Raw genomic sequence first — 18,061 nt, forward strand, 5'->3', positions numbered from 1 at the left:
CCACTGTTTCAATTATGTCATATATCAAGAAAACACCCTGTGTTCCTTACACATAAGACAAGCACCATATATTAAGTTTATTTTTAAATGGTGCATATGAACAGGAAGACCATGTACCAGTCTGAGAAAATATTTATGCCGTGGCATCAGTGAGGCAGGTTATAGTTTAATTTATTCCTTCAGGTTAAAGTATAAAAAATAAATCCAAAATAATAATAATATAAATGTAAATATATAAAATAATTTTTATTTATAAAAATAAATCCAAAAATAATAATACAAATATAAAAACAGTAATAATATCCTGAGCCAGATATTGGGAGAGAGGAAAAGAAGAGAGGATTCAGAGGTGACTCTGGACTTTTGTCCTGAGCCAAAGTTCGGAGCTACTACCACCTGAAAGAAGAAAGTCGTGGTGGAACTAGTCTGGGAGGACGAGAGTGGCATCAGGACTTTACCCAGGAATGTGTTCAGTTTGAGTTTCAGACATCTGGTAAACATCCGAATACAGATGAGAGTCTGAAGGTCAGTAAAGTGGTCTGGGCTAGAGATACAAATTTGAGAGTTCTTAGCATATAGACGGGACTGCATGCTTCTTACATCAAGGAAATCAGTTTCAGACAGATGCATCTAGCCTAGATTCACAGCACATGGCCCTGGGAGCCTTGTTTGTCTGTTCATCTATGTTCACCTGAAGTGATTTCCCTCAACACCTAACATCCACAAGTTTTCTAAGACTCAGCCTATGATAAGGAGTTATTAGTCATCACTTCACACATGGTCTTCAAGCTTTACAGTAGAGATTAGTTTGAAATGAGATCCACATGCCTAAGAATGTCAGTCATTGAAAGAAACAATAAACTCTAAAGAAAAATATGTTTGAAATGAAAACCTCTAGCTGGACGTTCTGGCGGGCGCCTGTGGTCCAGCTGCTTGGGAGACCAAGGCAAAAGAATCGCCTAAGCCCAAGAGTTTGAGGTTGATGTGACCTGTGACACCATCGCACTCTACCCGGGGTGATGTATTGAGACTCTCTCTTTCTCAAAAAAAAAAATAAATAAATAGATAAATAAATAAATAAAGAGTAAAATGAAAACCACAAAAAGTAACAGTACCTAAACTCTGGTGTTCTGTGTGTCTCACACTTTTCAAAATACTTTAGCAGATTAACTAATTTAATGTGCCTTCCTGTGAATACATGAAATGGCCACTTTTGTGGCTATATAAAAATAGTGACTTAATTCTTTTTTTTTTGACTTCTTTATAACTATTATATTTCCTTCCATCTTCCCAAAGGAAACAGAAAGAGTATGTTGTCCAGAGCCAAGAATCTTGACAGAAGCCTACAATTCTAACTTAAAGAAAATTGACATGTTGGCAGGAATAACCAAGCCAACATGAAAGACAATCCGTACACAGTTACTGCTGAATCAAAGAGTAACCAGATCCTTTCACCTTCCGCAGCCACCACTCCCGCTACCCAGCAGCCACCACTCCCGCTACCCAGCAGCCACCACTCCCGCTACCCAGCAGCCACCACTCCCGCTACCCAGCGTGTTATTTCGACCCCTGTGCTGGCTGCAATGCTTCTGCTCTTGCCTTCCAGAGCTTCTGCTGAAGTAGCAGAGGGATGACGAGTCCTTGGCACTTAGCACCAACCAAATTATAGTTCCCTTTTCCCCTCTCCTCTCACTCTTTTCTATTTTTCAAATTCTTCCAACTCTTGTACCCTGACCAGAATTTATTCATATTTTCAGAATTCTGCTTAGGAAGCCAATCTTTAGATATGGCATGCCAGATGCATTATTTTCTTCAATTTTTTAATTTTTAATTATTATGTGTACATACTAGTTGTATATCTTCCTAGGGTACAGGTGATATTTTGACACAGGCATATAATGTGAATTAATCAAATCAGGATCATTGGGGTATCCATGACCTCATAGTGCCTCCCGAGTAGCTGGGACTACAGGTGCCCGTCACAACACCCGGCTATTTATAGCAATGGGGTCTCACACTTGCTCAGGCTGGTCTGCAACCTGTGAGCTCAGGGGGTCCACCCACCTCGGCCACCATGCCCCGCCCCATCTCAGAGTTTTAACATTTCTTTGTGTTAGGAACATTCTAATTCCACCACTCTTCCGGTGATTTTTAGGCTTTTACTAACATTGATAATAACCAGAATTTAGGACCAGATGTCCTGGTGGAGCTGACTGCAACACAGTTAATTTCAATTTTTTGACTAGATTGTTCTTTGAGGTCCTTCGCCATCAAGAAACATAATTTTTCTTTTGCAAAGACTCCAACTAGCCATTTTTGTTGCACTTTTGAAAAACTTAAATGTGTGAAGGTCTGACTTAAAAGTACTGCATTTTCCCAGGTAATGTACTCACCCACTTCCATTTCTCAGTTCTGATTTTTCCTCTCCTCTGGGGGATGCACATTTTATGCACAGATCCCCGTAAGAATCCTATTAGATTTGGGTATATTCATATACCAACACGTTAGGAAATGCCATTTTGTATGTTTCTAATTTCTTATGAAGAAGAAATTAACATTTAAAGTGTGCCACCTGATCTTTGCATCCCAGTGGCTTATTATATCCATTTTTATGCCATCGAAACCACTGCTGTGGTTTAACAAATGGGGAATTGGATTAAGAAAACATAGGTACTTTTCTTTTGAGCTGAGACTCATTAAATACAACTAAAGCTGTCCAGAAATGGATTGGACTGCGATGTAAGGTAAAGAATTTCTCCCGCTGGGAGGTGTTCAGCAGCGGCTGGATAGAAGAGATTCCTGCATCAAGTAGGGGCTTGACCTTAAGGTTTCTTCCAATTCCTGGCACTTGTGACCCATTTTCAGGGCTGATCCAAACAATTAACCTCTCTGTGCCTCACTTTCCTCCCTGTAAAATAGCATTGACACCTCTTCACTTCAGGGGATAGTCTAAGGTTTAGTGAGCTATTTATAAGACATGTAGCAGACTTCATAAACAGGGGCAATCTAAATACCAAAGTTTATTATTATTTAAAGAGAAGGCATAGGAAAATTTTATACGCTCGCTAAAAATAACAGGGTTTTCTTTTTTTCCCCTCTCTGTACCATATGCTTTACCTATTGCACAAGTCACGGGATGTGCATATAAATTAGCATTTTTCTGTGCCATAGCTGAGCCCAATTAGTGGAAAGGCAGCCAAAGCAAATGTTTAGAATGGGCTGTTTGGACATTTTTGAAAGTTGTCTCAATGTGTAGAGGCCAGTTCAAATTCATATGAAATAAACAGGCTTCTTTTCTCTAAAACATTTTTCGAACCAAAGGCACATTTCCAATTGCCTTCTTGGGGTTGGGGAGGAAAGGAAGCTCTTAGTTTACATCTGCAGGTTTTGGGGTTTTTTATTTGGAAAGGTTTGAGCTTAGAGAAAAGTTGCCAGGCATGCACAGTAAACTCTTGTACGCCCTTCGTCTGGACTCCTTAGTTGTTACCATTTGGTCACATCGGCTTTAGTCTTCTGTCATTCTCTCAATAGAAAAACAACTACAACAGCGATAAAAATAGTACAAAGCAGAAGTACAGCTGACCCATCTGAAAGTAAGTTGCAAACATCTTTTCACCCATAAATACATTAATATGAATTGTCTAAGAACAAGGACCTTCCTTGTCATAACCACGCTATTATATGATGATCCCATGCAGGAAACTGCACTGTCTGCCCCTCAATTGGATTTTGTAGGAGCCAAGAGAAAAGTTTTCCTTTACCTTCTGAAAATTTGCTGAAAAATCGACTTAAAAAGGGAAAATTAATTAGAGAAAAGGAATGCTATTTATTTAATGTATACATATGGGAGTCTTCAGAAAGAAAGACCCAAACATACAGGGGAAATTGTCAATTTTTATGCTTAGGCTCAAGAAAGTATAGACAGCCATGTAGAAATATGATTGGACGGACAAAAAGGGTCTGATCTCATGCTAATCAACTCAGTAGGGAAACCCAACCAGGCTTGTCTGTCTAGAGCAGTGATTTTCAATTATCAGTGTGCCTTGATAATTTTTAAAGATAATTAATTAAATTATTTTCTAAAGAAGTTCAAAGCACAGTAAGTATATTCTTTTTTTTTTTTTTTCCTTTTTTTGGATCAACATAATTAAAATGGGCCACTGAGGTTTAACTAAGGTTCAAGTGTGCCTTGAGATAAAAAAGGTTGAAAAGCCCTCCCTCCTGACCTCTCTGAGGAGCCTTTCTTCTTCTGGGAATGGAGCAGGATACTCTCTGGAATGGGGGGGTCTTCTGACCTGCAGTCAAACAAGGTAGGCCCTTAGGCGGCATCTGTGGCTCAGTGAGTAGGGCGCCGGCCCCATATACCGAGGGTGGTGGGTTCAAACCCCGCCCCGGCCAAACTGCAACAAAAAAATAGCCGGGCGTTGTGGCGGGCGCCTGTAGTCCCAGCTGCTCGGGAGGCTGAGGCAGGAGAATCGCGTAAGCCCAAGAGTTAGAGGTTGCTGTGAGCCGTGTGACGCCACGGCCCTCTACCCGAGGGCGGTACAGTGAGACTCTGTCTCTACAAAAAAAAAAAAAGTTAGGCCCATGTTTATACAAAAAAAGAAAAAGCACAGGGAAAGTGAGAGTAATTTTTTTTTTTTTTTAATGTTTTACGTCTGGCTTTAGGGCAAAGGGGAATCTGGTTTCTATGACCTGCCTTGGGGAAGAGTGGGACGAGCCTCAGAGGAGAATGGGACTTAGAGACAGGGAGGCAAGAGATGAGCAGAAAAAAAAATTTGCTCCTGAGGCTACTTCTGCGGCCTTTGTTTGGCGGTATTGTTTCCTGAGCTCTAACAGTTTGGCTGTCTCTTATCTACGTTTTATTTTTAAAGTCTCTCCACCTCACTGGGCCAGAAAAAAAAAAAAAAAAAAAAAAAAAAAAACCAACAACAACCTGACCTTAGGCAGCTTTGCGGGCACTGTTACCATTTTCTGCAGCTGGAGTCTGGGCAGGGTGGATCACCCGGTCAGGGCCGGCTTCTGATCACTGGAGGATGGTTAGCAAAGCTAGGTGTTCTGTCTAAATCAATTTCCTTTCTCTAAAGTAATTATTTGTTTAGCAAATAATTTTTAACTGTTCATTACAATGAAGTGTAAATGATTGATGGATTGCTGTAAAATGCAAATATAAGGGAAAGCTTTCTCCAAATTTTGTCTCCCTTGCCTTTTGAATTGTAAATTCTACATCATTTGCTAATGAAGACAGAGAAGCTTCTCTTAAGCAAACAAGAAAAGAAATGTAAACCTCCCTGTTCCTTGGTTATTGTTCTTCCTCCAGTTTGAGTCTCTCATTTTTAAAGCTGCTCATCCCCCCAGTTTCTGCAGCCAAGTTACATGTATACTGGCAAAATGAGAAAAGTTGGAACTTAGTCATGAGTTTTTGATAATGACAAATTTATGACAGTTAGAAATGGCTCTTTTTGCATTGAGCTGTTTTCCTTTTCCTCTGTTAGTATTAAAATATACTGTCTTTTATGAAAGTTGATGATCCCCTTTTTGAGGGAGATATGTTTATTAGTGGTCTTGTATGCCAGGTAAAGATTTAGGGATCAACTTGGGTCTAAAGTTTCTTTCTCTGTTTACTTACACAGTTTTAGTCAGTCAGTCAGTCATTTAATTAGTTGACCTGAAATCTGAAAGTCAGGAGGGTGCCCTAGAGGAAAGATCCCTAGATTTGCTATCAGAAGGTGGATTTGGCTTTAAATCCTGGTTTGCTGCTTATAAGCCATGTACCCTTGTGCAATTTGGTCCAGCCTCCAACAGCCCCAGCTCAACCTCTATAAAAGTAAGCAGTTATTAATGTGTCACATGTGTACAATCCTCCCATGGACTTAGAGTAGCTGGCAGCAGAAAGGTGTCTTGTGCCCTGAGGGCTTATTTGTGGGGCTTGGCACTTAATTAGTACGCACAGAATGTTTTCCCACAAATATGAATGAATGAAGTGAGAAAGTGCATGTCCACTTTAAATCCCATAAATGTGTGTGTGAATCTTCACAGTGGCAAGGTGTGTGCCTGGACTGATGTTCTACTCAGCAAAGAACAAGAAAGTAGCTCATTGCAGTAAATGAAATGCACTTTTCAGATTTCTTTTTTCCATTTCATTTAAAGGCCACATTAAGCCACCCCTTGTGGTCATGCTCAAGTTAAAAAAAAAAAACAAAACAAACAATCATGTGTGTGATCACAAAGCAGAGGATGTTAGGAGAAAACAGGAGCGAGACTCTGGCAGCCTGGAGAAAAGAAGCAAACAGAATAGTTCCCAGACACTATATTTCCTTCATCTCATCAAAAATTCCTCAGCTGTATGTGATTCCCTCGGCACCAATGACTTGTATGTATAAGGCAGGATGGTGAAGTGAAAAGACTGAGTGTCCGATTCACAAGTAACAGTTGTAATTACAGGATCCTCCTATCTCTGTAACCCAGAGTAAGTTACTTCACTGCCTCAGACTGTGGTTTTTCCTCATTTGTGGTAACAATGACAATCATGCTTTTATCACAGCGTTATTAAGAGGATTAAGGAAGACCCCAAATAACACACATATGAGTCCACTATTTCAACTTTTGTATAAAAAGATAGAAAAAGGATAATGAGCACTAGAACTTGAAATGATTCTACCCCCCTCCCCCAATTAACTACAAAGAGCAGCACCATCATCAATTGACTGTATGTCAGAATCAAGCCTACCTATCATGGTAGAGAAACTTTGCCTCATTTGGGCCACAACACTGTGGCTTCTAGTAAACACCCACACTCACACACATGCACACACGCGTGCACACGAAAAACAAAAGGAAAATGCCTTAAGTTTGGAGGTAGCTGGAATCCATGCTCTGTAGTACACAGTGCACACCACAGTTACTATTCAAATACTCATAAAGCTTAATATTCCCTACTGATTACTTAAACTTGATGAATCTCAAAGGCACAGAAATACATACTTTTTTTTTTTTTTTTTTTGTAGTTTTTGGCCTGGGCTGGGTTTGAACTCTCCACCTCCAGCATATGGGGCCAGTGCCCTACTCCTTTGAGCTACAGGCACCGCCCAGAAATACATACTTTTTAAAAAGTCAATCATCCACTGTGATGGAAGTCCTAGCAGTTAACCGTATGGGAAATGAGATTCAGGCTTTATATTGCTGTCTGCTTTATCCTAGTAAAACATCTCTATGAATAGAGAGGGGCACAGCTCCGTGGGGTCCTACCCGGAGTGCATCTAACTTTCCTTGTCAGTTCCACATACTACTTTGCTACGATTACCAATGATGAATTTTAAAGAAATTTTCTTTCTGCTTTTATTATCGTAATCTTTAGAAATTTTATGATTTTTTAATCAAGTATTTTCCAATTCACCATTCAAATATATTAGCAAGAGAATATAATGAGCCATTAACAATGGCTTATATGGCAGGAACTGAACAGTCATATGAAGCAGCCAAACTAATTAGCCAGCACGCAATAAGTTATTGATAAGTACTTGATGAAAGGCTCATAGACATTGATACCCTCCAAGAAATCCTAGTATTCTACTGGCTTTTCAAGTGAGCAAAGTGTTACCTATTTCACTGGTCACTTTTGGAAACTTCAAGCAACTTTTCACTTACAAAAGTGAAAAAACTTTTATAGTTTGCAGATTTGATTTGTTAAAGATTGGAGGTGTTGGCTGAAAGCTGGAAAGGACAATTGCATTCTAAATGAATTTAAAATGCTCTTGGGAAAATTGTGCTTCCGAGCCACATATACCCGCAAAGGGAAAATAGTATAATCCAGCACAGAAAAAGGAATGACAAATGAGAAGTCAATAGCGTAACCTTTAAGAAGACGGCCACTTGATACATTTTGGGGATGATACGAGCTTGTCTGTAAATGGCAATAAACAATACGCTTTCGACAGAACACTATCTGTTTATGATTGGATGTCATTTTCTAGGTCTAATTCGTCTGCAAGAGCTCATCAAAGCTCCCTCCAGATATAACATTAAAATCAAAATCCGCCAGCTGCCCTCTGGGAATAAGGATGCCAAGCCTTTACTCAAGGAGATGAAGAAGGGCAAGGAGTTCTACGTGATATTTGATTGTTCACATGAAACAGCCGCTGAAATCCTTAAGCAGGTAAGCGGGCTAGGGAGAAGGCGGGAGTGTGGGGGGAATGTTATTTTCTCTTTCTCTAAAATGCCATCTAGTTTTCCCTTTGTATGGTTTGACAAAACTGCAGCAGTCCAGTTGAGGCTAAAGGTTACAATTTACAGACCCCTTTTAAAAAGCCAAAGGGTTCAAGGAGTTTGTGGATTCATTGAAGCCATTGGCCGGTGTTTAGCTGTAGATGCGTGTTTTTATGTGCATTGGGTGGCACATGAATCCCGTCAGCAGCAGATGAGGAGAGACCTGTATCATTTCAAGGTGATTAAACCCTTTTCTCTCCCTCTTGAAAGGACTGGGTCAGGTTTCATTCACAGCATGCCTGACTTGGCCTAAATGCATCTTCCTCATGGCATGACCTCATATGTCAAGAAAGTGGGATTCTAAGCACCAAAAAGGGGGACAGGAACTTTTCACAAAAAAAAAGCTGCTTCTCTCTTCCAATTTTTTGTAGACAAAGAGCTTCCAAGCATTAATCTCCACAGATAATGTGGGTGGAAACACTTGATAAGTTGTGAAATCCTACATAAATGAAAGACGCAGTAAGGTTCAGAATAATAACCACAATAATAGAGTAATAATTTCTGAGCACATGGTCTTACGCTTAAGAAAGAAAATTCACAATTAGGAAAAGATAAAGCACAGACTAATGGTTCTCGACTCAGAGTGATTTTGCCCTCTGCAAATTGTGGCAATGTCTAAAAGACACTTCGGGGTGTCATATGTGAGATGCAGACACTTATGGGCAATTAGTGGGTAGTGGCCAGTGCTAAAAATATGAAATGACTAGCCAGATGTTTAAAACAAAAACATTAATAAAAAGTCAAGGGGATTGAACTTGAGAGAAAGTCACAAAAAGCAACTGGGTTGTATGTATTTGTGTGGACTACCAGGCATCTATTTATATCTAAGTGGTGATTGTGGCATCGGACAATGTTCTTATGTAAAATAACACAGGCTGTTATTGCACTCCCTCATTTAAAAGGTCTGGGGTTGCTATCTTCTTGATTGATAATGGGCAGTAATTTCGTAAGCAGAATACAGAACTGTGCATTCTCGAAAGAGCTCTTTTTAAACTGTCATCTCGCTTCACTCTCCAGCATTCTATCTCATACTTACAGAGCATTTCTCTGCAGCCATTGCACTCAGAATTAAGTTTCTAATTGCACTGAAAGTAGACAATCACAGAAGTCGACCAGATCTCTCTATTATCCATTGGATGATTATACTAAAAAAAACCTATTTAGACTTATAGAACATACTTAAAGTTGCAGTGGAGAGCCATCACCAACATCCACATCTCTCATCATCTCATGTGGCCGGAGGAGAAATGACTCAGGCAGAGACACACATCCACCAGGGGATGCTGCCCCGCGGGTCAGGCAGGAGAATATCTGTTACTTACTTCCAGACTTTAGTTGCTTTAATAATTCTTTGATTTTTAAAATTATCCCTCAGTAAAGGAAGCCAACATGTCTCAGGAATATCAGCAGCTAAAGAACTTTAAAGGTGAATAAATACAGTCGGGAGCCTTTTATCTTAAGGCTTCATTTAAGAATTTTAATACAGTTCATTAAAGTATGTAATGGAGTGTGCGTTAGAAATGAGAAAAACACCCAGATTTTATGCGTTGTCCTCAAAGTACAAAGAAGCATCCCTTCCCAGGAGCCTGTTGTACCACAGGCTGAGTGTTTCTGTTACATTATCAAGCACGCTTTGCTAGTGAGACTTGGCTTTGCTCCTGTACTCATCTGGCTAACGTAACTGGCCACACCTCTCCCAAAAGGCAGGCCTAGAGGGCTGCTGCTTTGCTTTCTCATCTATTTCAATCAACGTACACCTAAATGTCCTTCAACTACCAGGCTACTTCCTAGTAGCCTGGGGAGTACAGGATTCAAAGGACAGTTAAAATAAAAGCAAAAGCAAAGTGTCTAAGAGTGGAATGCCCCAAAAAGGTCTGTTGGGGCAGGAGAAGTGGAATTAGTTCGTTTGGGGGCCCGCCATTGACACAGATGCTTTTCGTTCTCTGTCTTATGATGTTCTAAACTGTGTTTACTTTTCCTACTTATTTTACTGATATGGGCTATGAAGCTTGGACAAAGGGACAAATGAGATTGTTCATTCAGTTTTATTCTAAACTAATGATATGAAAAGATTTGGGAGAGAAGAACACTTTTTGAAAGGTCCCAGCATGAGATCCCCACCATATTGCATGGGAAAGAGTAATTGCTCTTTTTGAAATCATAGCCAAGAACCAGAGTTAGCTTAATGGGGATTATTTGGACCTCCAGAAACTGCTGTGCTTGAAATGACCTCAGGGCTTTATAAAGTTTTCAATCAGACCCAAGCACTCTATGTGATCAGCTTAACTCGCTGCATTAGCCCTGGGCAGCAACCTGCAGAAACCAAGGCGGGGAGGCAGGGGGCTGATTCAGGAGTTCTGGATTCTTATTCTGACACCACTCAGTCAGTCTTTCTACCCGAGGAAAGGAAAGGAAGACAGTAGACTTATCTCCTTTACTAAGGGTCTTACCAGGTGCCAATGAAGATGGTCCCACATAATCAGGGCACCAATCTCAACCCCCTGAGGTTAATTGTGGCATTCTCACTTCAGAAGTTAGGACACTGAAGCTCCGATAGATTGAGTGGTCCATAGACGGTCACTGTCTGAGTAGCCAGCTGCCAGGTGGTCTCCAGATTGCCTGGCCTCAGAGGTCACTGCCCTGCGAGGGGCCACCACCCAGAATGGGCGACTGTTGGGAAGTAGGCTCTCAGAAACATCCGGGAAACATGACCACATGCTGCGGGTTTCTTGAGATGAGATTAGTATTAAGGGCTTTTAGTTTCTTTGTGACCAAAAACGTGGTCTCTGCAGGGCCACTGGGCTTTCCGCTCATGTGCGCTTTTGCCCCTTGCCCCCTACTTCCCTGCACCTTTGTCATGGTTTCCCGCTTCTTCATGATTTTTCAGAAGAAGTCAAATGCACTTTAAAAAAGGCATTTGACATTTATGTAAAGATAAAAATTGGACAAATGTCTATAATTATTCTCGGGCATGATAATCACTCCAGCAAAGTAATTATTTCCATTCATAGGAACAAGTACTATATGATGAGAATCTGAAAAGTTATTTATCCCAAATTAGTTTGAAATTCAAACGTCAAGACTTGATCAGGCTACAGAAAAGCTGGGCTTTCATAGGAACAAACGATCTTTGTGAATTTCTACACAGAGTTCCTCCATTACTGGGCAGGTTACACGTGTCCTGGTTCCCCTCCCAGTTGGGGTCCTGATGCTTCCCTAAGGTGCTGCTCTCTCCTTGACCTACCTCCAGCGTGAAAACTCAGCTCCTCCTCACTTCCACTTCCCTCAAGTTCCATATTCTCCCACTGACTCTTCACTACCCACCACATACTAGCCTCATTCATACTGAGTATGATTTTGCTGAGGGAGTGACTAATAGGAGGTGAATTTAAAGAATGAAGAAAAGGGTAAGAAAATTCTACATAGGAAACTTTCAGCGGGTGTGTGGCACGGTGCCAGGTGTTAAGCAACCATCTTCTTTAATCAATGCAATAACCCTTGGTATAACTGGCATTATTTCTCTTTTGCAATTGAAAATTGAAGCGGAGATGCTAATTTTATCTACTATGTAATGAGCATGCTCTTAACACAAAACCTCATGGCCCACAGGACCTGACCTCACTTCTCTTTTTGGCCTTCTTGCTGGCCTCTGTATCCAATGATCCATTGGACCTCCTGCTTGGTCATCTGGCATGTCCTCCTTTTCCCACATTATAGCCTCAGTCCTTGCAATCACCAAAAGTCTAGAAAATTCCATCTTATATTCGGCTTCATCTTCATGATCATCTCTTGAGAGATAAAAGAGAAGAAACTTGGGCGGCGCCTGTGGCTCAAGGAGTAGGGCGCCGGTCCCATATGCCGGAGGTGGTGGGTTCAAACCCAGCCCCGGCCTAAAACCACAAAAAAAAAAAAAAAAAAAAAAAAAGAGAAGAAACTCTTTTCTCATTCCTTATGTCCCTACACTCTACTCCATTTGCTCTGTAACCACAATAGAAATCTGTAGTTATTTAAGGCTTTTACTAATATGCTGTCCATATCCCTTACCAGACTCTAAACTCCAAGAGGAAAGAAGCCTTCTTGGTCTTTCTTCAGTACCTGCTACTTTATTTGACATATAATTAGTGCTCAGTGCCATGTTCGTAAGTGAATAATGAAATGAATGAATGAGCCAAGAACTGTACTACATGCTTTCAATAAATCATTTCCCATCATCTTTCTTCTGCTCCACTCAACATGCCATACACTCAACACTGCCACCACATTTGGACAAATTGCTCCTCTGTGCCTCAGTTTCCTTTGAAGAAAAGGCTTCTTTCAACCCTGAAAACCTATGCTATTAAGAAATTATAGTGCATTTGAGCCTTTGATTCCATATATTGAAAACAAATCTCTCTCTTTGGAGAATTGCATAGTCACTTTTACATCCTGTAATATGACTGAGCAAGCAAGTGACTATTTCCAGCATAGTAGCCTGAATCCTGTGGTTCTCTGATGGAGAGTCAGGGGACTTTGAGAGGTTCCATCCAGAGGAAACCTACATGGGGACTGGGCCAGTTTCCTGAGCTCAGTTAATCTGCTCCCTCCTTTTCATGAACAAGTCAGAGAAGAGTTTTTATTCTTCTCCACAACACTTGTGGCAAATGAGTATAAAGCTATAATTGAGCTATTAGTCTCCATAAAACATTTAGTACCAAAATATTTTGCAGAACTACATTACATTTTCTACTGTCAGCATTTGCATGCCCATGCTTTTTTCTCTTTTCTCCTCCTTTCAATTAACATAAAAAGAAGGCTAAAAAGAAAATGTATTTTTTAATGCCTGGCTTCCCCCTGCTAGGACGTGCAATGGCTATGCTGATTAATCAGATGATTTCGTGTGTTGATGCTTTCTTCATACGTACCCAATGGCTATAATGAAGACAGACAGAGGTGATTACATAGTTTACACAGGACAGAAGCAACCATCAGCCTTCATCTCACAAGGCAGACAACATCAAGCCAGACAGATTCACAGTATCCTCAGGTGTTACAAACCTGCACACACTAAGTCAGATTTAGAAATCTATCATTTTTCATCATAAATACATTGAATGGGCCAAAGATCTTAGGGGTTACCTTTTACTGAATGCTTACTGTATGCCAGGTGCAATGCTAAATGGATTAAATGCATCACTAATCTCATTTTTATAAGATCATCATTCTGTATACAAAAAACTGACAGAGGTCAAAGAGATTTTGTAATTTGCCCAAAGTCACAAAGCCAGCAATTAGCAGGGCTGGGACTTGACACTTCTTTTAAGAGGAAAGGAAAGTAACCTCTTCTACAACTGTTATGTACAGAAAGATGTCCACTGATTCACACAGTAATGAAACCTGGAACACATTTTAGTTAAGCCTTGAACTTCTTGAATGCAATTGTTTTGTTTCCTTCTCAACCATCCAACCACCTCTAGCTTTACACAATTCCTCATGAAAAACACTGATTATGTCAAATGTCTAATGACCAAGAAGAGAATGGGACAAGAACACAGTACAGAATTTTTTCTTTCATTCTACTTATTTGTTGAGCACCGATTGAAGGTGATAGAGATACAACAATGAGAGCAACAATAAAAGAAACCAAATCTCTGCCCCTTTAAGACAAAAAGAGAAACCGAAAATGAACACCACTAGAGTACAGGGATCCAGGGCTTACAAACTTGCTCAAGGCCATGAAGTTACTTTCTTTCTTTCTTTCTTTTCTTTCTTTTTTTTTTTTAACAGTAGCCTTTTATTTTTAATACCTATTATGCCATCGATTCCTAGGGAAAAGTTTCCAGCAGCTCGGGGAGGCACCTTCCCATTGAATGTGATAAAGTTCGCTATGCCTATTATGCCATGAATTCATGGGGAATAGGTTCCAGCACCTTATGTTCCTGTTCCATTGGTTCCATTGGTTCTCCTGTGTACTTTGTTATATGCCCATTATTTCATGACTTCATAGGGAATGGGTTCCCTATGGGTTCCCATTGGATCTCACCAAGTGGGCTTCTCTGGGTGGAGCAGGCTGGTGCTTGAGTTGAACCCCCTCTTTGGCTTCATTCTTTTTCTGATCATTTTCCTTTACACGTTTTAGGAAGCTATCTTGGCTCTTAGATTGGTTAATATGCTCAGTATGAACATTAATCCTCTTGGCAAGAATCTTGCCCTTAACTTGTTGGTTTACAACAATGCCAACAGCATGCTGGGCAACATTATAGACTTTCTGGTATTGCCATGGTAACATTTGTGTGGCATGCCTTTTTGAACAGTACTCATTCCCTTAATGTCTACAATATCACCTTTCTTGTACATTTGCATATATGTGGCTAAAGGAACAACTCCATGTTTTCTAAAAGGCCTAGAGAACATGTATCGGGGGCCTCTGCTCTTTCCCTTTGTGTTTGTCATATTGGTGAATTAATGCAAATTGGAGTCTCTGGCCGAAAGGCATGAAGTTACAGTAAGAAACTGTAATTAGAACCTCGGACTAAAAGATGGGAGACCCAGTTGCAAATTCTCCTCTTTCCCTAAAAGAATGAAATAACTATCATTTGTTTTGTGCTTACTATAAGCTGGAATATGCTATGTGTTTGACTGGAGTGATTGATCTCCTTTTAGCCTTTCAAAATACTCAATGTTACAGAGAGAAAAAATGAGACTTCAAATTATGCACTTAATGGCAAAGCTGGATTCCAGACCAAGGTCTAATGCTGGCATCTCCTGAGTTGCTCACACCCTCTAAATATGACACTTTAAGCAAATCTTTTGATTTCTCTTCCCCTCTATAAATAAGATTATTGGATTCTAATCTTGCTAAGATTCTCTTCCGCATACTTGTGCACAAGAATCCTCTTACTAGTGTCTAGATACAACCAGCTTGCTCATCGCTTTGTACTTAGTAGGCACTCAAAGAAATGGGGAATCAATTAAGCAGTTCATTCCTTTTTAAAGTTCCTGGAGTTTTTTGATAGCCTTGGAGGAAGTTCACTGATAAATTCATTACGTTGGTTGAATCCTGACAAAGTAATAATTGCGAATTTCAATTTGAACTAATTGGATGACAATTCGTAGTGTATTATGTAATTACTCAGGCAGTACATTCTCATTCAGATTATGTTTCTTTCAGGCTGATATAAAAATATATTTAGATTCCCTGAGCATATAGTTTTACTTGTAAGGAGCAGTGCATAGGGGTCAGTGTGTTATTAAATGTACATAGTTGAACCTCTGTAAGTGACCACCCAAGAAACTGTAACAACATATGGAGGTGGTGAACATAGGCCTTCTGTACTGAGGCGTATTTGTGGTGCATGTTCAGTCTATGAAAATTAAGTCAACTTAAGGAGGTGGTCAATGTAGGGAGGTGGTCAGTAATGGAAGTTCTTCTGTATATGAATTAATTGGCCTCTGTGGATAACCCAAAAGTTACTGAAAGTGTGTGCTATTTGCTCATATTCCTCTTGTCCAGTGTACCTATTTGAGGATTCCCCAAAGCCTCTAAAAAGTAGATTTAGGAGAGGACTTAGGTTTGCTTCAATCGGAATTGGGAAGAACAAAAATCTATGTACATGTCTCAGATATGCTCTCAGGCCTAATTCCAACTATACCAAAATCTGACTGTGGAAGGAAATAAGACAAATTTTCCTCACTGAGGAAGGACGGGTGCTTTAGAAAAAATTGTGAAAAGAATTTGGGGGTGCATATATTGGGGTACATCTTAAAAATCACTGAACTCTACCTTTATTCAAAATTGGGGAAGGTGCACATCACCGAATGTGCCTTTTCTGAGGAAGAGGGTTCATAGTGTCTGTCCGATTTTCTAAAGAAGCCTGAAGACTAAAGCAGGCTAAAAATAGCTTCTGTAGATTAACCACAGATGCTTCTTCAACCTTTCATAAGTGCAAGATTTTACCAAAAGGACCCTGCCTCTCTACTTTCCTGGTGAGTCATATCTTCTTTATCCTAAGGATACTCCTATGAGATGCAACTTTCACCATTTCTTCGCCCCACATTTTGACAATCTTTTCTTTTCTTTTCTTCTCTTTTCTTTTCTTTTCTTTTCTTGAGACAGAGTCCCACTCTGTCACCCTTGGTAGATTGCTGTGGCACCACAGCACAGCAACCTCAGACTCTTGGGCTCAAGCAATTCTCTCGCCTCAGCCTCCCAAGTAGCTGGGACTACAGGCACTGACCACAACACCCAGCTATTTTTTTTTAGAGACCAGGTCTTGCTCTGGCTCAGGCTGGTCTCAAATCTGTGAGCTCAGACAACCCACCCACCTCCACCTCCCAGAGTGCTAGGATTATAGGCATGAGCCACCGTGCCCGGCCTTTGGCAGTGTTTTTTATATGCCAAAATCTATACTGGAGCAAAAGGGAAATGCTTTAATTAATGCTTTTAATTAATAAATTATTGGATAAGGTCTTTGTTTAGTAGAGGACCTGATAATTCATTATTTTCCACCTCTGTGAAAAAAAGGGAATGCATTTCTACTGTTACATCATTTTGAGAAAAGTTGTGACAACAGATTAAATATAAGGTATTAAGCCCAGTATTGATGCATAAAATATATCACTCATAGTGTGGTTTCCAGACAAAACTGTTAGCGTGATACAGGTTCCTGCTCCTATCTCTGTGTCACTACATCACCACCTACGCTATTTCACAATGGTTTCCAAATCTCCTCTCAGCTGACATACCAAGTCTCCCGTGACTTTACCTGGTGTTATTAAATTTGCACACCAGACTGAACACCTAGCATCCTCTTCTTCATCCTTCTCCAGCCAACCTCTTTCTCCTCTGACCCCTCTCTGGGTGACTAGGAATTTCATCTAATTACTCCAACAGAAACTTAGAGATTTTCTTGACTCTTCCCCACTCCTCCCACTTATTAGTTACCAAATGTTGGGGATTCTACTCTCTGGATATGGTTCAGAATCAACCTCCTTTTCTCCATCTCTCTCTCCTTTTATACTAATATAATTGATCTCACTGTCACAAGTCCTCTTCCCTTCCTTTTCCCCACCTACCCTTCATGTAGTTTGGAAAACTATTCATTCTAAGTAATTTATCTGATCTTATGACTCCCATATTTGAAATTCATAAGTCCCACCTTTCTATCTCACCCCAGGGATTGAAAGAATAAAAAGACATGTTCCTTAACATACTATGGAAAGCCACTGTCCTTATAACATCTAGTACGCAACCACATCTACTATGTTTCTTATACAATTGTAGACAAAAACTGTCACAAATTTTTAAAAATGATTCTTTTTTAATCCATCAAGGAGATTAAAGTTCTTCCTAAGTGTCACAAAAAGGATTAGAAATCACAAGCAAAGTTGGATCAAATCAATTCTGATGTCTAAAGGGATGTCATCTTAGGTTTGAATTCCTACAGAAGGGCAATAGTGAGTGAGGAAGCACTCACTTCCAGCACCTTAAGGTCATCTCAAGGGGAACATTTCCCTGGGTCTAGCTCTCTAAACAGGAAATAGATGAGCAACTTATCAAGGCATTCTGGCTTGGTGGATGCATCCCACTTAAGATAAGCTTCGACTCCTCTGTTTCTAAATTTGCTCTCACCTGACAACCATATGCTTTTATTTGGGTTCCCAAAGTCCAGAAAGACTTTGTGCCAATTCTTTCTTTTCCTGAAACCTATGCCTCCTGTAATCAATGAATGAATTGCTATATTACTAAAATCCCAGGACTGAAATTCTACCTGTGTTCAAATACTAGAATTCTGCTTTATCTCTCAAGTCTATAAACTGA

At 40.1% G+C, this 18,061-nt stretch overlaps 1 protein-coding gene across 3 annotated transcripts in view; it reads left to right on the forward strand.

The window, feature by feature from the left end:
- GRIK1 (glutamate ionotropic receptor kainate type subunit 1) overlaps window positions 1-18,061 on the forward strand; it is a 398,514-nt gene that overhangs the window by 250,405 nt on the left and 130,048 nt on the right. For all 3 annotated transcript variants that reach the window (XM_053565651.1, XM_053565649.1, XM_053565650.1), the window contains exon 4: window positions 7,974-8,155. In XM_053565651.1, coding sequence (XP_053421626.1) covers window positions 7,974-8,155 — 182 coding nt within the window. The remainder of the gene's footprint in view (window positions 1-7,973; window positions 8,156-18,061) is intronic.

Source organism: Nycticebus coucang, chromosome 16 (assembly GCF_027406575.1).
Source record: "Nycticebus coucang isolate mNycCou1 chromosome 16, mNycCou1.pri, whole genome shotgun sequence".
NCBI lineage: Eukaryota > Metazoa > Chordata > Mammalia > Primates > Lorisidae > Nycticebus > Nycticebus coucang.